Raw genomic sequence first — 22350 nt, forward strand, 5'->3', positions numbered from 1 at the left:
AGCCTACCATGGGGAACCTTATCAAATGCCTTACTGAAGTCCATATACACCACATCCACAGCTCGACCCTCATCAACTTTTCTAGTCACATCCTCAAAAAACTCGATAAGGTTTGTGAGGCATGACCTCCCCCTCCCAAAGCCGTGTTGACTGTATTTGATCAAGCCATGCTCCTCCAGATGGTCATAAATCCTATCCCTCAGAATCCTTTCTAACACCTTGCAGACGACAGACGTGAGACTTACTGGTCTGTAAGTGCCGGGGATTTCCCTATTTCCTTTCTTGAAGAGAGGAATTACATTTGCCTCTCTCCAGTCCTCAGGTACGAATCCCGTAGAGAGTGAGGATGCAAAGATCTTCACAAGTGGTGAAGCAATTTCATTTCTCGCTTCCCAAAGCAGCCAAGGACAAATCTGGTCCGGGCCTGGCAACTTGTCAATCTTAATGTTTGACAAAATTTTCAGCACATCAGCTTCCTCTCTCTCTATCCATTCCAGCATGCACACCTGCTCTTCAAAGATTTCATTCACTACAAAGTTCGTTTCTTTCGTAAAGACAGAAGCAAAAAACTCATTTAGGGCTTCCCCTACCTCCTCAGATTCCACACACAAGTTCCCTATGCTATCCCTGATCGGCCCTACTCTTTCTTTGACCATTCTCTTATTCCTCACGTCAGTGTAAAATGCCTTTGTGTTTTCCCTGATTCCTTCTGCCAAGCCTTTCTCGTGCCCCCTCCTGTCTCTCCTCAGACCATTTTTGAGCTCCTTCCTCGCCTGCGAGTAATCCTCTCTAGCTGAACTTGACCCTAGCTTCCTCCACCTTATGTAAACTACCTTCTTCCTTTTTACAAGAAGCTCCACCGCTCTCGTCTTCCAAGGTTACTTTATCTTACCCCTTCTTTCCTGTCTCAGAGGGACATATTTACTCATCACTCGCAACAACTGTTCCTTAAACAGTCTCCACATGTCTATAGTTCCCTTACCATGGAACAATTGCTCCCAGTCCATACTTCCTAACTCCTGTGTAATCGCGTCATAGTTTCCTCTTCCCCAATTAAATATCCTCCCATTTTGCCTAATCCTCTCCTTCTCCATAGCTATGTAGAATGTGAGGCAGTTATGGTCACTATCACCAAAATGCTCTCCCACCACAAGATCTGATACCTGCCCCGGCTCATTTCCGAGCACCAAGTCTAGAATAGCCTCTCCCCTCGTCGGCCTGTCAATTTGATCAATCTTCTAATTTTAAACCTGAATTTTCATGTTGTTTGGCTCTGAGGAAATCTGAAATGTAGAAGGAAGCTCAGACATCCTTTAGCAAATGTTAAGCACTTTTTCAGTGTTGCTCATTGGACTGGCGAAGTACAGTGCTTCATACTGATCTTATAATCTTGCTTTCTTTTTTCCTATTTGACCTTTATTCCCTCCTACCACTGGACCCATCACCATGCCTCCCCTATCCAAAGACTGCTTCTCCCTGGGTCATGAATTAGATTCTCTGGAGTCAGGGAAACTATAAATCCATCTTTTCCAAAGTTGCAGATCATACTTCTCCAACTCATCCAGCACAGGGGCCAACAATATCTTGCTCCAAGGTTTGCTTTCGCACCTATAACCTTTTCCAAGATATTCCCCAAATGATCACGAGATAAGTGTGACAATTAGACTCGGTTCTGAAAGAGGAACCAAAACAGAATTTGCTGTAAAGGTTCAGCAGGCCTGGCAGCATCTGTGAAGCAAAATCAAAGTTAATGTTTCAGGTCCAATGACCCTTCCTCAGAACTGCATTCACATTTTTTTTTTAGTTCTTTTTATTCTGAATGAGTATCCTTTTTCATAAATCAAATGCACATTCTGTACAAGTGCAATTCTATACAAGGAAACCCAGAAAGCCAACAGGGCTGATGTGTAACTGTACAAGCAGGTGCGTGTTTGAGTTGAGAACTGTGCGTCAACATCTGTTTATTATCCAGGCATCTTGACAGTCCTGATGCTAGCTCTGGACAGGATAATCAGTAAGCCTCCACTGATTTACCAGCTCAAGGCATAAGCCATTTTCATTTCCAGACCCAACTTAATGTGATTGAGGGTTGACCACTTGTCAAAGGCAGGAAATATGCAATCTGATCAATTTCTCCACTTAATTTTAGCTGGTATTTCCAAGGCTCATTTAACGCAGCAATGTGCCTCTTGAAACAGGTCTGCATTTGTTTCTGACTGATTTGTATGCTGCACTGCTGAAAGGAAGATCAAGCAGGATAACGAATTGTAAAAGTTGCCCTCAGGTTTTTTGAAGTTTCTCTGGAAATCCAGATGAACAGGATGATGCCATTTCCCAGCAACACTTCTGGAAGGCTTAGATGAAGATGACCATAAGGATTTGTGCTGATCACCTGACTCCCTCAACCCAGCTACAGTCTAGAAAGAATGTCCAGATCCAACAGAAAAGCTACAAGATGAGTGCATCTCACAATCCGTCTCAACAGCTCTTGCTAAGACTCTTTTTATCCCCACTCAATATATTGAATAATTTCCTCCCATCGAATGTATCCATTGATATCCAATCCCATGGCTACATTGCCCGATCTTTCATTGCAAGCACACTCAACTCTTTTATTGCCTTCCTCATACAAACTGTATCATCCTATTAAATTCCAGGTGCTTAAAGAATCATCAACTGTTCCCAGTGCTGCATCCTCACATCACAAGACTTCACTTTTGACTTAATGTTCATCAGAGTTTGATTGACAAGAGACTGTGACTTTTTTCCATCTCTTAGCAGATGCACCGAATGGACAAGTCTTTCTCTTTACACAACAACTCACTAACTACCTCCCTCTCTTTCTGCAAGGAAACATAGCATACTATGTCAGAAACAAGGCTGGGGAAGGAGGTTATTTTACCTCATTCTGCCACCCCAGGTGGAGCAAGCAAACTAGAGGATTAGAGGCTCAGACAAAGCCATGAATCTCAGAGAAGGTGAGGCTGGTACCTTATCTGAGCAGGGTGTCCAAATATTGCTGTAATCCTTCATTGTCTCAGCAAATATCTCGCATATTTCTCAACCTCACTCTGCATTCTCCAAACTGTGACCTGATATTAATTATCGCCTCAATGTCACTATTTTACTTATCGGCTAACTGAAAGAAAAGGCTTGTAGGATAGTAGGAAGAGAGCAGTAAGTACTTGACACTTATTCCTTACCACTCATTCATTTGTGACTCCTGCCACAAGAGCAGGGTGAAAGTAGTTCTCTTGTCTATGCATGCTTGTCCCTGGGTGCATGTAGATGTTTGCCTCGGAATATAAGCAGAAGTATGTAGACAGGTTTTTTTAGTCCAAGTATGCTGACTAATATCGACGTCTACATGAGCAGCTAACTAATGTTTCAAACATTATTGAAAAACTAATTGGAAGAATTACCACTGATACAGGGATGATAATGTATTTCAACATTTAGACGATATTTTTACTTGTTAAAGCTGAACACAGTTCTTTTTAATTTTCCAAGCAGAAAACACGTGGGTTTGAAATTGCTAAAACTGCTGGCGATCTGACAGAATGCTTTTCACACATTGCCACTGTATTGTGGTATTCTGCCTTTGCTACAGAAAAGAACTGAAGTTGTATTTTATTTTCTTTTAAGGCACGACTTTAATGTTAATGTAGTCTTTGGCTCATTGCTTTTCACACCAGGCTGACGAGCAAATAACAAGCCTTACACCATTTTGAAGAAGATTTTATGCAATGTTCGCTGTGCCATCCACTAACAAGGAGAAGAATCCATTCAGCTAGAATGTGCAGCTAACCCTGCATCTCTCTAAGAAACTGATGAATGGGGACCACATATTCCATAGCCATTCAGAATAAAAGGTTTTTTTTTCCTCAGAGAAGCTAATTAGGAAACAATTGTTCTTCTCGTTAACTGGCGCACACACACACACACACACACACACGATTTTTGTAAGAATGTTACACAAGATTGTAAGACGTGGAAGATGAATTAGACCGTTCAGCCCATCAAGTGTGCTCTGTTATTCAATCATGGCTACTAAGTTTCTCAACCTCATTCTCCTGCCTTCTCCCCATAACCATTGAATGCTTTAATAATCAAGAATCTGTCTCTCCCTGTCCTAAATGACATAGCAATAAACTGCTTTCTCACCATATTGAAACAGGCAAAATGATTTAAAATGTTCTGAAAATTGTCTTTCAAAAGCATTTCATAACTGCCAAAATTGTTGTTATTTCCCAAAGACCTTTTCAAACTGTTTAATTCTTTTGGCTGCTCACCCATATAGCAAAACAAGAAGAAAATGGAAATATAAACGGGAAGCACTGGAGAAATTCAACAGCTGTGGTAGTATCTTTGGAGAGAGAAACAGCGGTAATGTTCTGAACCCAATATGACTGTTCATCTGAACATGCTGCCAGACCTGCTGGCTTACCCCAGCACTTTCTGCAGTTACTTCAGACCTGCAACATCAGTAGTAACTTGCATTTTAAAGGCTTGAGTTATCCAGGTTCGATCCTTACGTGGCACTGTTTGGAAACAGCCTAACTTGTATATAAGCAGGAATTTGGATTTGCTTTGTGCTGGCTTTGACAGGATACAAAGAATTGTCCTATTCCCACTTCTGGCCATCAGAGGTTTTGAGCGCTGTAGTTGACTGATATCGAAAAAAAAACTAGAGATGTAACAACTTAGGCTTCAGAATTGATATAATTATCATTATCGTGTAGCTGTCAGTTTGCAAGTTCTACTTTACAAGCACTCGAGCTGACCATACTAAGTTATTCTGTGCCACTCTCAGAAACAGCTCTATATATGTATAGAGGAGCAGGAAAACTGATTTTTTTGGGTCTGGGCCCTTCTTCATTTCTGATATTTCTGAAATGACAGATTTCCTGCTCCTCTGATGCTGCCTGGCCTGCTGTGTTCATCCAGCTCCATACCCTGTTATCTTAGACTCCAGCATCGGCAGTTCCTACTATCTCTGTGTATGTATAATTGCCCAGAAACCTTTTCATTTATGTTAATGGGCAAGTTGAATCTTTTCTAACAATAACAACTCAGTGTTGGCGCAAAGTTCAAAGGGTTTAATAGCACCTACATCAGATTTAACCAAACTTCTACCTATACAATACAATTTGGGCCGTTCTGAATGAAAATCTAGCCAAATCAATGAGATTGCACAACATATGACCCACAGCATCCGATCATCTGACCACTTGATATTTACTCAAGTTTAGAGCTTTTCAGCAGTAATTAATGTCAGTTTCATGTTCTACTAAACATTTCTGATTAAACCGCAAAATGGCACAGGGCATCAGGATTTTGTCCCAAAGCTGTCATGCTGCTGGACTTAAGAAAACCACGTTTTGCAGTCAATTATCTGGTCCAGTTGAGGCCAACATTTCAGTGCTTGCTCAACAGTCAGCTTGTGTGAGAAGAACAAAGGCTAAGCCTTTTGGAAATTCCTTTTTCAATATCTTTGCAAAATCAGTTAGTCCAACAAATAAATGGCACTTCACTTCTAGTACTTTCAAGAATAGCTGGAAATGGACAGCACAAGACTGGAGACAGTCATATGGTAAATCAGTACCAATTACAGTAATATGATCATCTTTTTTTTCCATTTGGAATAATAACATTTTTCGATTTCCCATCAGCTGAAAACTAGGAATGGACGAACTGTGCTGGAGGGCTGCAGTCAGTAAACTGTATATATGGGGAAAGAATGTAAATAAAGAGTTTGCAGGACCTATTGAGAGTAAGACAATGATTATCTTAGATAAGTCAAAACAGAGATGCAGCCGACCCAGGTCAGGACAGTCCAATTGAGTCGAGAATCCTCAAGAGTGGAGCACAGATACAAATTGTGCGAACATCAATAGGGAGAGTAAATGAGGATGGAACAATGAGGGTTTGAGTCCGTGGAAGATGGCAGTCCATGCAGACAGCAACATTAGCACAAATCATTAACTTCAAATTATACTCAGTGCAGAAAAATGCTCAAATGAAACATTGCATTGAAAGAAAGCAGAGATTACCAGAGTGAGACATTTAATTTGCAACTAACCAATTCAATTTTCTTATCTTAGAGCAGGGAGTCTTTCTATTCAGTGAAGCTGTCACTGATTTTGAGAAGGCTCTGTGTCACTGATTATCTTGCATTTAAAGTGCATGCATTCTGGGTATATGGTAGTGCTGATAGTGACCTTAAAGAGCAAAGCAGACTGATAGTCCCCTCATCATCAGAAGAATAAGCTGCATCTCCTCTCTCAAACTACAACTTGGCTGTCAGGTTTTAGATTGAAATTGAATTTTTTTTGACTGAAATTGAATAAAATTCTCATCCTAATTTTAAATCCTCTCCATGTCTTCACTCGTTATTTTGTTAATTTATTGCAGTTCTCCAAAACCTCTCAGATGACTATGTTCCTCTAAGTTTAGCCTTGGGGGCATTCCCAATTTTCATCACTCCAATAGCCACTCAGTCATAATGTGTGGAGTTCCCTCCTCAAGACTTTCTGCCTCATTGTCTCTTCTCCTTTAAAAGGTTGCTTAAATATAAGCATAGGAAAAGGCCATTCTGCCCATCAAGTCTATTCTGCTAATCAACTAGATCATATCTTATCTTCTATCTCAATTTCTTGTGCTGTATCCCGGTCACTTAATATCATTAGTGTCCAGAAACCTATCAAGTTCTGTCATGAACCTGCTTCATAATTACGTTACCTCAGTTCTCTGAGGTACAGAATGTCAAAGATTCATGATCCAATGAGTGAAGAAATTCCTCGTCATCTTCATTTTAAATGGGCTACTCCTTACCCCACTGGGTTTGAGAGCCACATGCCGGGGAAACATCTTATATACATCTTCCTTGTTGCATCTTGTAAGAATTTTATAATTTTCATTGAGACCACCACCTATTCTTTGAAATTCTAAAAAATGCAATCTTCCCTCATAAAAAAAAACACCATTTCAGGGACTAATCTGGAGTATATACGGTGCATTCCTTCCATGAAACATACATCTTTCCGAAACAAGGAGTCCACAGCTGTACTTAATACTCCAAGTGCAGACTCACCAAGGCTTAATACAACTGCAACAAGACATCTTCATTTCTGCCTAAATCATCCTGAAATGAATGCCAACATATCATTTGCTGTCCTAATTGCTTGCTGGGTCTACATGCTAGTTTTTAGTGACTTATGAAGAAGAACACCTTGATCCCTTTGGACACCTGCAATTTCAAACCTCTCACCAATTCATAAATATTCTGCCTTTCTGCTTTTGAGTAAAGTGAAATACTTCACACTTATTCACATGATGTTCCATCTGCCATGTTCAAAGTTATTCATTTAGCCTCTCCAATTCCTTTTGAAGCCTCCTTGCATTCTCATCACAAATGAAATGTTAGCACCTACTCAGGTGTCATCAACAAATGTTGAAATTATTACAATTGGGGCCTACATCCAAATAATTTCTATCGATTGTGGACAGTTGTTTACCTAGCCAACTGATTCTTGGGGTATCTCACTTGAGATAGATGGCCATCCTGAGAATGATCTGTTCACCCCTACTATTTGCTTTTGTTCTCTGTTAGCTAATCTATGCTAGTACGCTATCTTCAATCCCGTGTACTCTTTTCGTTTACTAACCTTCTTGTGGGACCTTATTGAAATCCCAAATGCACTATTGTTTATCATTTGCCTATGCTACAGGAACCATCCTGAAAATAAAATCCAGTAAGTATGAAAACCAAGATTTCTCTCCTACAAGTTCAATCTGACCTCTGCCACTTTTTCTAATGCCTTGGTTATGAAATTCTTTGTAATAGATTTAAGCATTCTCCTGACTACTGTCAAGCAATGTACAGATCTCAGATCTCTCCCTTTCTCCCTTCTTAAATAGTAGAGTTACATTTGCTACCTTCAAGTCAGCAGGTAGTTTTCTATAATCTATCGAATTATTAAAACTAACCACAATGCATTCACCACCTCTGTAGCTGCTTCCTTTAACGTTTTGGGATGAAGCTCATCTAGTTCAGAAGATTTATCAATGCTTAATCCAGCTAACTGTTCAAGTACTATCTCTTTACTCATACGGCTTTCTTTTGATTCCTCAGTTATACAAGTCTTTCAGTTATCTAGTATTTCTGGGAATTCTTCTGTTAAGACAAGCACAAAGTAATTGTCTAGTTTCTCTTCAGTTTCCCTGTTCTCCATTATAAATTATTCTGTCCCCATCTGAAATGGGCCCATATTTGTCCTTGCTACTGTTTTATCTTTCAGGTGTTGTTAGAAGCTTTTAAAGTCCGCTTATGTTCCTACCTGCTTATGTTCATATTCTAATTTCTATTTATCATCAATTCCTAGATCATCTTTTGGTGGATCCTAAATGTTTTGCCAATTCTCAGGCTTACTATTATTTCTGACATCCTTATCAGCCACTTTCTTTGCTCTCATGCAAATTTTAACTTCTTTCATTGCTAGCTGTTGATTTACATTTCCTTTTCCCCTTGGGTGTTTGAATCTGAATGGATATGTGTCTATCCTAGAACTTGGATTCCACCAAATCCTCCAGTGTGTTCTCCCACTTCACAATCGCAAACTTGGTCCTCATAAGCTCATAGTTTCCTTTGCTCGACTTAAGATCTTAGAGTGAATGACATCCCATTAAAATTTAATCTAAGGTTTTGTGGGTCTTTGTTCATTATTTTTCAAATCTCTTTTACATCAAGATTATTAATTAAATCTTTCAAATACACAACACAAAATCCAAAATAGCCCAATATGTGGTTGACTCCAGAAATTGTTCCAGAAGTTCATCTCAAAGATACGCCACAAATTCATCTTTTACAACAACAATATTGACTAAGTTAAGTCAGTTTAAATGCAAATGTAAGTTGTGTATTTTTATGATATTATCCATGTTACATGCATCACTAATTTCCTGACTTAGTGTTATCACTATGTTACCTTCGTGTAATGATTTGTTCATCTGACTTAATATATGTGTTTCCTCTGTCAAATTCCATTTGAGAACACTTCTATGTGAAGTGCCTTTGAACGTCTGATTCCAGTAAAACTGCTGAATGAATCTAAGATATTATTATAAAAGATAGAAAAGTCAAAATAGAACACTTATACTGCATAAGATTCTCCACTAATAGCAGCCCCTAACAGAAGCTTGTAATCATTTAAACTCTGTGAGGAGTACAATCTTTGCACATTGCTCCTTGATGACCACAGTGCTTCAGAGTTCATAAGTATCTGCACGTTAATTAGACATCAGGCGTACGAGAAAATGATAATAGCATCTCAGTTACTGAACACATGAAAGGCCAAGGTGATTCAAGGACAAGCACAAGAAATTGACAGCAGAATGACATGTTCCGTGATGATAGCAGGCAATACAGCTTCAAACCAACTGGGCTGAGTTTAGTGTAACTCCCAATACTGCCATTTGCAGTTCGGAGGCAGTGGTACTGAGGTGGTGGAAACATGTGATTGGATGTGAGTGTAAGGGATAGGGATCGTGCTCTGATGAAATCTATGAACAGAAGGTTTGCAGACATTGGGCTTAAGAGGCTTTTAGAGGCAATTTATGGGTTTCATTTTGCCACTTCTGATATTCGACCACCTGCCATCTTGGGAGGTCACACAGCAAAATCTTCAGGTTTGTTAGTACCCTACCAGGGGCTGCTCTTTCTCACAGCCCAATTCAGGGGACTTGTGAATCAGAAGCCATCGCTGCCCGATTTCTCAAGAGACATCAGCGCCACTGGCTTACCCAGCATTTTTTGTCTGTCCCTAGTTGCCCTTGAGAAGGCGGTAGTGAGTTGCTTTCGCAAACTGCTGATGTCCCTGTGCTGTAAGTTAACCCATAATTTCATTACAGAGGATTTGATCCAGTAACGGTGAACAAACAATGATGTATTTCCTAGTCAGGATGGTGAGTGGTCCAGAGGCGAGCTTGCATGTGGTGGGTATCATGCTTCCCATGCATCTGCTGCCCTTGTCCTTCTCGGTGGAAGTGCCTGTGGGTTTGGAAGGTGCTATCTAAGAATCTTAGATGCATTTCTGCAGTGCATCTTGTAGTCACTGCTGCCTCTGATCATTTGTGATGGAGGAATGGTTGCTGATGGATGTGGTGCCAATCAAGTGGACCGCTTTGTCCTGGACGGTGTCAAATTTCTTGAGTGTTGTTGGAGCTGCACTCATCCAGTGAGGTGGGGAGTATTCCATCACACTCATTACTTGTGTTTTGTAGGTGATGAACAGGGTTTGAGTAGCCAAGAGGTGAGTTACTCACTGCAGTATTCTTAACCTCTGAATTGATCTTGTAGTCACTGTGCATATGTGGTGAGTACAGCTGTGTTTCTGTCAGTAGATTATCTTTTATTGGAGATGGTCATTACTGAGCATTTGCACGGTGTGAATGTTGCTTGTTACTTGTCAGCCAAAGTATGGATATTGTCCAAGTCATGTTGCATTTTGAACATGGACTGCTTCAGTATCTGAGGAGTTGTAAATGGTGCTGAATATTGAGCAATCATTGGCGAACATCCCCATTTCTGACCACATGATGAAGGGAATGCCATTGATGAAAGGGTTTCTCTACTGGCCCTTGCCAGCAACATGCTCCCCATGACCTCCATCACCACGACCCACATTAACCTCTCTTCAAAGATCCACTTGCATTCTTTGCAAAGGTTCCATTGTCTCACCAGCAGTTGCTTCCACTCCCAATGGTATTGTTGGTGCTGCAGAGATTTGATTGGCCAGTAGCTCTTGGGTTTGGGACTTCCACCCACATGTGAATGTAATCCGTTGGAAGGACCAGTACTGCCCATTTCAAATAAAAAAGCATGATCCTTCCAAAAGAAAAGCAACACAGCGCTCCAAAATATTATCCAAAAAATTAGAGAGACCTTTGTTGCTAGGTAAGAAGATTTTGTGTTGCAGAAATAATGGGAACTGCAGATGCTGGAGAATCTGAGATAACAAAGTGTGGAGCTGGATGAACACAGCAGGCCAAGCAGCATCTTAGGAGTACAAAAGCTGACGTTTTGGGACTAGATCCTTCATCAGAAATGGGGGATGGGGAGAGGGTTCAGAAATAAGTAGAAATGGGAGAGAGGGGGAGGTGGATCGAAGATGGATAGAGGAGAAGATAAGTGGAGAGAAGACAGACAAGTCAAAGGGGCGGAGATGGAGCCTGTAGAGGTGAGTGTAGGTGGGGAGGTGTGGAGGGGATAGGTCAGTGCGGGGAGGACAGACAGGCCAAGGGGGCAGGTTGAGGTTAGTAGGTTGGAGATGGAAGTGCAGCTTGAGGTGGGAGGAGGGGATAGGTGAGAGGAAGAACAGATTAGGGAGGTGGGGATGAGCTGGGCTGGTTTTGGGATGCAGTGGGGGGACGGGAGATTTTGAAGCTTATGAAATCCATGTTGATACCATTGGGCTGCAGGGTTCCCAAGCAGAATATGAGTTGCTGTTCGTGCAACCTTCAGGTGGCACCCTTGCCTGCTTTCCGGATAGGCCACTCTCTCCGGGACTCCTTTGTCTACTCCACACTCCCCTCCAACCCCACCACACCCAGCATTTTCCCCTGCAACCACAGGAAGTGCTACACTTGCCCCCACACGTGCTCCCTCACACATCCCAGTCCCCAAGAAGACTTTCCACATCAAGCAGATGTTCTCCTGCACATCTGCCAATGTGGTATTCTGCATCCGCTGTACCCGTTGTGGCTTCCTCTACATCGGTGAAACCAAGCGGAGGCTTGGGGACCGCTTTGCAGAACACCTCCGCTCGGTTCGCAATAAATAACTTCACCTCCCAGTCGCGAACCATTTCAACTCTCCCTCACATTCCTTTCACAACAAGTCCATTCTGGGCCTCCTGCAGTGCCACAATGATGCCACCCGAAGGTTGCAGGAACAGCAACTCATATTCTGCTGGGTACCCTGCAGCCCACTGGTATCGATGTGGATTTCACAAGCTTCAAAATCTCCCGTCCCCCCCACTGCATCCCAAAACCAGCCCAGTTCATCCCTGCCTCCCTAACCTGTTCTTCCTATCACCTATTCCCTCCTCCCACCTCAAGCAGCCCCTCCATTTCCTACCTACTAACCTCATCCTGCCCCCTTGGCCTGTCCGTCCTCCCCGGACTGACCTATCCCCTCCCCACCTCCCCACCTATACTCACCTCTACAGGCTCCATCCCCAGCCCTTTAACTTGTCTGTCTCCTCTCCACCTATCTTCTCCTCTATCCATCCTCGATCCTCCTCCCCCTCTCTCCCTAATTATTTCAGAACTCTGTCCCCCATCCCCCTTTTCTGATGAAGGGTCTAGTCCCAAAACGTCAGCTTTTGTGTTCCTAAGATGTTGCTTGGCCTGCTGTGTTCATCCAGCTCCAGATTTTGTGTTGCGATTCATTTTCTTAAATGTTCCCCTTTTTTAGTTTGCAGTCATTTTGCTCCATAAATGTGATCCACTCCTCTGCCTCGACCAAGCGATCTTCCCAGGAAGACCACAATACTAATTAGAAGTGGAGTGTCAGAGACCTTTTTCCTAAATATCATGTGACAACTCTCCCTCCCCTTCAAAAAACCACCATCCATCTCACACCCTCGTTGACATCATCAGTTCATTGTTCAAGGTCACAGTGAAACAACCACCACGTCAGCCTCTGTTGCTCATTACTTTAGCAACAACCAGAAATTGAGGCAGGAACATTTTAGTCTTTGCAGCTTATTGCTTGGTTGATGGGCAGCATTGATTTACTAGTTTATTGGAAGAACTTTTCTGCATTGACATCCAACAACTGACTCCTTTCTGCTGAAAACAAAACAACTTTTAATTATGGAATATTGAACACAACAGTAGCCATCTGCAGTCTTGAGATAGGTGAAGCATTCACATCCAGTTATTTCGAGCCCACAATTACATAGTTTCTACAAACTAGCTCTGGAATTTTTGGAAACTTCTCATGTGAATAAAATGTTTGCACATGTGCACATTTATTTAATGCCCCATAATTTAAATTTGCTTCTCGGAAAGCGCAGCAAAATATTGGTTATCACTTTGCAGCTTCACCTTCATTGCTTTGTTTTCTTTCTCCATCACCAAATCATCCGTAGTATTTTTCCATCTATTAATCAGCATCAGTAAATCACTCGTATTTTCTACTTGATTAATTTACACATAGAGTATGTTAAGGACCTCATCATTTTGTTAGGATGCAGCTTTATATATCCCAGCTGCTGTATGTAAAGTAACGGAAAGAAAGACTCAGTCCAACAGAGAAAAACAATGCAAAGCTGTATGATCCACACAGAATCTGCATGAACAGCAAGGAATTAACAGAAATAAGTTGATTGGTATAAATAAAGAAGGGATGTTGCGGTAACCTGTTCATTCAGGTCATAAAGACATGGGTCTAAGAGTGGGTCGTTCAGATCATCGAGCCTGTTTTGGCATTTAATAAGATCATAGCTAATCTGACTGTGGCCTGAACTCCACATGCCTGTCTTATCCCTTTTACCCTTAGCTCCTCTGGTGATCAGTGATCCGCCTATAAGTAATTGCAATAACTGCCATAGTACTCACTTGCACACCATATTAAAGAAGTGAACTTGAGATTTCTATTTGTAGCATTTGAATTCTTGATTTTGGTCTTTCCACTGCAGGATGGCATTGGTCTGTGTTCGTTCTGTTGCTATCCTTCACAATTGAGTTATTTTTTTCAAAAATCCAATGCCTTTATAAAGAGATTTTTTGCTACCTTCACTGTCAAATCTGGCTACTCAAAGAATAACCAGTTGCACCAACTGGAATGAATGCTGAAGAGAATTGGATATACTCTTTCCTCTGTTGTGTGTGCAAGAAAGGCCATTTTCTTACAAAGTTTGAATGAAGTGCTGGAAATAGTCAAATAAAAATAATCAGAAATCCAGTGTATCATAGGCACATACCCTCTGTGGGCCTGTTCAATACAGCAGGGCAGACAACAAAAGGAAATTTTGTCTTTCTAATCAATGAAGCGTCCTCGGAATCTTCTACTTTAATTGAGGTGGATAGATAAACACACATGGATATTGACATATAAACTAGAGCAGGAGCAGGCCATTCAGCCCCTCAAATTTGCAATGCAAAACATTGGCTTATGCTCGGCATGCCTGTTAGTTTCAGTGCAGTGCATATTCGTTATTTGTTTATCTGTTCTTTGTCCCATTATGATTGCTGATAGTGATAGTGATCAGTAACTTTAACCAAAAAATGTGAATTTCCAGGGAGCAACTTAAAGAAGCACATGACAAGACTTCATGTTTTAATCCTTTTACTTCAATAAACAAGCTTTCCGTGATTTTGGCTGCTGGTATTTGCCATGTCTGCCAGTTTGTGACACGGGGTAAATGTTGGTTGAGCTAGTTAATTGGTCTCAATCTTTCTTTTCTATGCTATGTCCAGGGTCTGTCTAAATATCAATGGCAAAGGATAGTCTACTGTTGACTCTAAACAAAAGAAGCTTCTCTTCATTAATAAGATAGTTTATTGCATGAAACAATAAGTGCAACATGTATTATTTCAGAATTACTTAGAGCTATACAGAATGCATCTGCTCCCGATGAAGATTAGGGCAGGGCTTCTTGCCTCCACCCAAAGACTACGTGAGACATCAATAGATTGGTTGGAGCTAATATAATTTCAACATTAACACTTTCAAACCATTATTTCATGCATGCTCCCATGCCCTTTGCCCTATTATGATTTCAGGAGAGAGCAATGCGATTCAAAATGGAAATTGAATTTCCAGTATCAAACTTAAAGAATCACATAATAAGATTACAAGTTTCAGGGCCTTTACTGCAACAAACAAACTAAACTTTTGGAGTTAACATATTCAAAGTGTTACTGTTTATAAAACATACAAAGTACCTTTCTGTAACTTTAGAATCAAATAGTCAATCCTCCGTCAGCAGAGATCCTGTTGTTATTGTTTACAAGTGAGAATATTGCAACTTCTTCTCAGTGATTCAACCAGGGTCTGATTTTAGTCTTTAACAATCAAGACACCCAGGTTTATTGTCAAGAGAATTCAGAACAGGACACATGATCCACTTCAATTTTCATTTTACCTGAAATTAGAAGTAGTCCCTAAATACAACAGTCTTACTCGTAGCAGCTCTTAAGATTTCACAGATTATTTTTCTATCCCTGCAAAACAACCAAGCTCCATGATGCTTGCTTCGTACCAATATAATGAAGTGTTGAAATTAAACTAAATGAGGGCAATGTGCAGGATTCAGGCTGCGAGGAAAAGTTTTTTTTAGATTAGCTCCTGAAAATTACATGCTCTCTGCCATGGATGAGTAGGATTTTATTAGTAACATGTCATACAATTTAAACATTACTTCTAAAATGTTAGCTAATTAAACAATTGAGACAGCAAAGCATTATTAATGCATTAATTACTCCTATAATTACAACTTCACTTCCCTGAGAATTCTTTACCACCTGCAAACTCTTTTCCTGTTATCATGTCTTCAGGATCACAAACGTAACCATGATGATAATTTTTGTAAAAGAACCAGAATATTGTACAAGCATAATTGACTTGTAAGCAAGACAGCTCAGCACAAAATGATACCTCCTTAATTGTCTACAAGCTCAAAGGATATGTGGTCAACACATTTCAGTGGTGACAGAATTCGTAGACCGTACAATATCTGGTCAACTTTCCTCATTTTGTGAATAGGTACATTCAAGCTATCAAACTTGCTCTGGTTCCGGTTGCAGGAGATGGCTGAAAGTAGATGTGGACTTCTTGCTATTAGTCACAAAGTTTATGTGTAATCATCCCACCTTTTGAAACTCCATCTCTCTAACTTACTTTTTGTGATTGTGAAATATTGATCTGTTTAATCAGAGAAGGACTTGAAAAATGAAAGCAGTGCTTGACAGAAAGCTGATTTTTTTTACATGGCTTAAAATGCATCAAATGCACAGCAAGTCAGTCAGGATATGAAAGAGATGATATTTTAATCAATTGCATTTTTATGTTGGTATTTTGTGACTTCTGATCAAGATTTTGACATCTCCCTAAAAAGTTAACGTACAGTTCTCTTTTGGCTAAGAGCCAACCTGCTGTGCTTTTCTGTCATTTTCTCTCATTACTTCACAGAATGACTTTGCTTCCTGTGGTTATACCAGAGGCTTCTTAAAATAATGTAAACCTACACCATGAATAGCTCATACATTTTTAATAAAACAGAATGCAGCTCTGAATCCTTTTGTGTCACCCTCTAAAGTCATACCACTCTGCTACAGAATGCAGAATATCTGTAGGATACAAACGAAATGACCTAGAGACATGTCATGTTCCATTACATGTTTGACAGAAAAAGAAATCTTGAGCTGGCACAAGTAATGGTTTCAAATAAATATTCACCAATCCTAGAGATTCAGTGGAATTTCTCATCCAGAAGTCAGGACTGTGACTTGATATGAAACATGACTATAAATCACGTGCCATTTCGTCAACTCAATTCTTTCAGAAGAATAACAACTAGTACACTGAATCAACTAACACTTTGGGATGTAAATCATTGCAGTTTTAAAGGCAACTTTCACAATGCATTGGCCAATGTGAGATATACACCAGTCACCATGTCTAAACTGTCAGAATGTAAAGATGAATCTGGAGCCTTCATTCTTAACATTAATTCGGAGATGCATTTGTCTTCACCCTTATCCAAAAGATACTGATACCAACAGGTATACGAAGTGCCACTATTGTTCATATTGACTATCAAAAGGTGAATTGTCACCTGTCAGAAGTCCTAGAACAACTATAAACAGCTAATTCAGAAACTTATATTTTCAGTCCATTTTGTTTATTGCTGGGAATATTTACTCTCCTATAGTTTAACTATTAGCTGTAAAATGGGAGCCAGTAACAGCTCTCATTTTGAATTCTTCTCGAAATATCATTCACATTCTCTTCTTTAGCTCACCTGTACCTCAAATTGAGGTATGGTTTTGGAGTATGTACCTTCTTTTGTGACATACATCACATACCTTCCAGGTTCTATTATAACAGAGCTTATCCACTCTCTAATTTATTGTATCAACTTGGACTAAATTTCTCTTTCTCAACACAGATCAAGGACAGAATGAGACAATTTCCCTGGTTTGTACCGTTGAGTATCGCACTACACAATGCTCCTAACTTAATCTCTGAAAACTACTCCCATCCTCATTGGATTTTCTTTGCTTTGGAAAAGTGTTACTTTAGGAAAATGTGATGAAAATATTCATGTATCACAATCATATTTTCTTTTCCACACAAGACAGTGTCCTGAGGTCTGTCTCAGAATGGATGAGAGATACAGTTTAAAATCTGCAGGAACATTCTTCCATCCAATTTACAACATGATATACATTTGATATTCGACCTTTATCTCCACCATCCTTTTTACCACTCCTCCCTTTGCCTACTGCCCATAGAATCATAATAGTTACCAACAAAATAGTGAAGAATTTCATGTCAAAAAAAATGTCAATTCCATTCATGAAACTGGGTGCTAATCTACTGCAAGCATTTGAAATAATGTAAAATTCTGGAGGACTCCAAATTCTAATTAGTATCAAAAGCTCCCACCTTAAACCATTGGGAGCTTTAACTACATTCATGCAGTTACTTAACATTCTAATGTGGAGAGCATGCTTTCTAAATTCAGAACTAACAATTTGCTCTAATACAATAATCCAGCATAATTTTAGCCTGAAAAAAGAATGAATAAAGGTATTGGAAGTTCCTGCTTCTGGCTTAAATTGACTCCTTAGAACTACCAAAACCATTATGGCCCTCAATAGCATTCAATGTTTGGATGGTTCAAAAGACCCCTCAGTTGTCTGGGATCTAGAGTCTCCACGCTCAAACACCCATTTTTTTAACCAGCTCAGTTCTGATTATAATCGTCATGCCCCTACACCACCAGCTCAGTCCAATGCTCTAGCCATGCCAAACCATGCCATTTAACCATGCACCTACCCGCTTCCATGGTCCTTCTTATACTTTATGTCAACCTTTTTCTCTGTATCCATTCCAAGGTGTCTTATTCTCCCATGCCAACCTACACCATTCCATCCATAACCCACGCTAATTCATAACTCTGGTGATTTAAAGCCAACTAACCATAACTCCAACACATGATCGCAGCTCAATGCATCCCCTGTGCCAACTTGGTGCCAACACAAATTGATGCTCTGGTATCATCTTGTCCAGGGCTACAGTGAAAATTGATAACAAAGTTACCTTCAGAACAACTTAAAAAGATATGTTTGAGCAGCATCAATGGTTTTTTTTTCAAAACAGTTATGGACTGGAGGTTCATTTGGTTGTTTTTGCATCATTTCCTTGCCCTTTGTTAGTAGAGATAGCTTTTCATATGAAGAGGGCAGAACAATTAATTGATCAAATTCTAATTATATACACTAATGGTTAGAGTGTAACATGCAGATTTGAAATGCAACATTCACATTAGAAGTATTCAGAGTCTAATCTTGAAAACAGATAGTGATCAACAAATTAATTTTTTCGACTTGAACTGTTTTACAGTTGACTTAAACTCAATAATGGTTGACTCAAAACAAAAACATACATTGGAATGATTTAAATAACAAATGGTTCAAGATCAGTGGACTTGTATAATGCTGGGAGCTATTACCTCAAGCCCTTGAAGTCACAAATGCATGCTTCCCAGGTTGCGTGACTTTTAATGTACTTGCTACGTGTTTTCAGTAAGGGACAATAACACTGTTGCTTTGATTTTGGGCTTGTATTTAGAATCTAAATTGTACAAATAATTTACACTTCAGTTCTTTCTGTGCACAGATATTAACCATGAAAATTTTACAAATGTCATTGCTGAAATTATGCCTTATATTCAGAACCATAAAATTTCACAGTTATGAACTGAAATCTGTTCAGGATCACAGGTCATTGAAAATATATGAACACATGGTGTGGCCACTCCAACATCAGTTGGTGCAGACAATTCGACACACGCAGTTTGAAATTAATTCAACATTGTAGGACAATACATCACTGATAGAGATCAACGCAACAACATGAGTTAATATCAAAGTACTAACACAAACCACTGCCAATTTGTTGCTCACACTAAGACTGATGTAGATTTCTTTTTGTTCTTGCTGGACATATAATATATTTAGAGGCTCACATCCATAATATTTAAAGACAACATAATATACAAAGCAACTCAGTTTCTTTTCCACACCACAGAATTTTCAGGCAATTTTACATTAATTTTATATACTGATAAAATAAACTATGAACCTTGAGCAGAATATGGCCCACGATAATGCAAACAAATAATAATACATTAACAAATTAGTTCAATTAAGGTTTCAAATGCATAAATTTAAAAGGTTTTGTGTCCACAATTACATCGAGTAACTCCTTCAAAATCTCAGGCAAACAAGCAGAAAGGAGGCAAAAGTGTCATCCTGTTATAAGAACCTATTTCAATAAGAATGCTTTTCTTTGATTCAGCTAAGAGAATATTCATCAATCTTCTTGCTGCATGTGTCAGAAGCTCAGGTTTTGAATGCTGAAGGTAAATCATCATTTATGATTGTATTGCAAAATTACAGATCTAATTCCAGTGCTGTCAAAACAAGAAAGCTCAGAGAAATTTGTTGTTGCCTCTATTTTGGAATGACCAAAGGTTTGACATTAGCTTTTATTCCTGATGTCAATGCTAGGAGATTATTTTACATTGCACATTCCTGTCCATATAGCTTGTCCTATTAGCATACACCTAAGGGTTAGATTTTTTGAAATAACATGAAGAGCAACCAGCAAACCTTCAATGTGAGCATTAAAAGAAACAACTTTGTGACAACAAATTCTTATAAAGATTATCCAAACTAACAATAAAGTCCACTTCCTTTTTCTACTAAGACCTTTGTGTTTTTATTTCCTTTGAGGCTGTATGCGAGCAAATGGTGAGAGAAATACAAACATAATTGCAAATAAATTAGCACCATTATTTGAACCTATTAAATAGATTTCTTCTCTATCTTTTGTCTGCAATGAGTTAATTTCATATAGATACATGTTTAAGGAGAGAATCTACTCAAATAGGAAGGGTAAATGAAGACATTAATGGATCTTTGCTGATCTTTTAACTTATTTTACCTTTGCAAGTTTCAGAAAACAATTTATCAAATAATTGTCTAAGTTTATCCAGATTCTACCTTTAAATTGGACTTGGATGGGAGATTTCAAAAACTTCCCATGTATGCAGCCAATGAAACATGCCTTCTAAATCTCAGTCAAATTACTTCTGCAAACTGAAGAAGCACTGTTTGATTTATCAGAGTGGCATTTCTTTATCTCAGCTAAATCCTCACCATTTCTTTGCTGTCCAGCTGCTATAACTCTCTCAAGCCTGTAAAATTCCTCGAAACCTGATCTTACATTCATTTGCTATCCAACATAAATTCAGATGAGATTAAAATTCTCACCAGCCACCTTATCTCTCCTTCAGGTCAGGACTTTTGGTCATTATTTTACCTCCCTCCTCAGGTGATATCTTTAAAATAGAATGCACATGAAATCCACATCCATTTCTGGATTTACCATATTAATTGTTAATTAATTGTTAATTATTCCTGAAAAGCAAGAAATGGTGGTTTCCACCATTTTGAATTGGAAATTCGGACAATTTGATAAGATCTTCCGATAAGATTTGGTCATTTCTAGACTGCAAATGGCTGGAATATTTTTCCTGTTTGCCAAAGTATTTTTTTGTTTCTTATTAAATGAACAATTGTTATGTTACATGAAAAAAAATGCATTATCACTCTTTCACTCTCGCCAAAGCTGTTCACTGTGCAACTGTCCTTCCTCCCTCACTGATGTTTTCCTCCCTTGATGGTGTCATTATTGCTTCATTTTCAAGGGTGTCCAACTGTGATACCTCAGTCAATGAGTTATTGTTCATATGAACACAGCTTTCCCTGCCAGATTGTTGTCTAGATTAGTGTGTACTGATTCCAGCAGGTCCATTGGGTTCACACTGGTGGCGAGCTTTGTGATGGATTGCATGAGGCTAAGGGTCCTTTGAAACTCAACCCTGTAGCCTTTTAACTGCTGCTGGCCAAATCTGGCTTTCAGGAATGTCTGGCATTTAGGTGCCAACAGTAGGAACATAGTAGTGATGCAAAATCCATAGTGTAACTTTTTTCCATCATGCATCACCAACTTGAATATGCCCATCCAAATGTGAATGCACATCTTCAGTATCTCTTTAAACTTTTATTAAATCTGAAGATCTGGAAGTGGTGGTGAGAGCACAGTCCTGCTGGAACTGTTTCCCTACAGCTTCCTGAAATTGGGGCGTAGAAAGTAGAACAATGGGTATCAGCAGTTACTTGAGGTTAAACAAATTTTCACCTGATATCTATATCTATGCATTTCCACTGAGGTCTTGTTGACATGAAGCTGGAAGGAACACTTTACCCAGTTCTATTTCTAATCCAGAGATGCTGGCACTATGGTGACCGACATGAACTAACTTGGCATACCCAAGGTTTCACTTCTGATCTGTGCAGCTTATCTTCTCACTGAGCAAAGGCACTCAGTCATTGGGAGGAACCCCCTGCTTTCTGCTCAATTGTTGAATTTAAGCACAGTTGAGTACGGGGGAAAATGTGCATTGCAATCAGAAATTTTAATGCTCCAATTCAAAAAGAATAAGACATTTCAAAATGTAAAACAGATAAAAATTGCGGAAATCCTACCTTCATAAACAGCCTTGAATCCTTGCGCACTGACAGCAAAATCGGTGGTGAACCACAGTGTAAGGATTGAGCCTGTGCTGACAATTGGGGACGGAAGTTGAAAGCCAGTCACCCTAAAAAAAATGCAACATGAAGTGAGTAAACAAATGATAAACAAATCACTTTGCGCTAAAAAAAGTCTTTCTTCTAGATAATCATTATTTTGCTACATTTTCTTCACGTTTATTATTTGGAAAGGAAGAATGTTCAGCAGAGAAGGAGGAATGGTGTCACCAAATGAATTGCAACTTTGGAGGGCCAGCATAGATACAATCGGCCATAGAGCCTCCTTCTGCGCTGTTGCCATTTAATGATTCCATTTCAAAGAATGGCAAAGAAAGATATTCAGGATTTAAACTTCACAGAACCCATTTTCATCATGTGTCATGGTGAAAAAATACAAAGCAGAAGTGAACATTGTAAATATTTATTTATAAATTTAAAATTATTAATTTCAGTTGT

At 39.4% G+C, this 22350-nt stretch overlaps 1 protein-coding gene across 1 annotated transcript in view; it reads right to left on the reverse strand.

The window, feature by feature from the left end:
• LOC125452488 (CUB and sushi domain-containing protein 1-like) overlaps positions 1 to 22350 on the reverse strand; it is a 2230063-nt gene that overhangs the window by 1638719 nt on the left and 568994 nt on the right. Inside the window, exon 4 of the mRNA XM_048530978.2 lies at positions 21850 to 21962. Coding sequence (XP_048386935.1) covers positions 21850 to 21962 — 113 coding nt within the window. The remainder of the gene's footprint in view (positions 1 to 21849; positions 21963 to 22350) is intronic.

This window comes from Stegostoma tigrinum, chromosome 4, assembly GCF_030684315.1.
Source record: "Stegostoma tigrinum isolate sSteTig4 chromosome 4, sSteTig4.hap1, whole genome shotgun sequence".
Classification (NCBI taxonomy): Eukaryota; Metazoa; Chordata; class Chondrichthyes; order Orectolobiformes; family Stegostomatidae; genus Stegostoma; species Stegostoma tigrinum.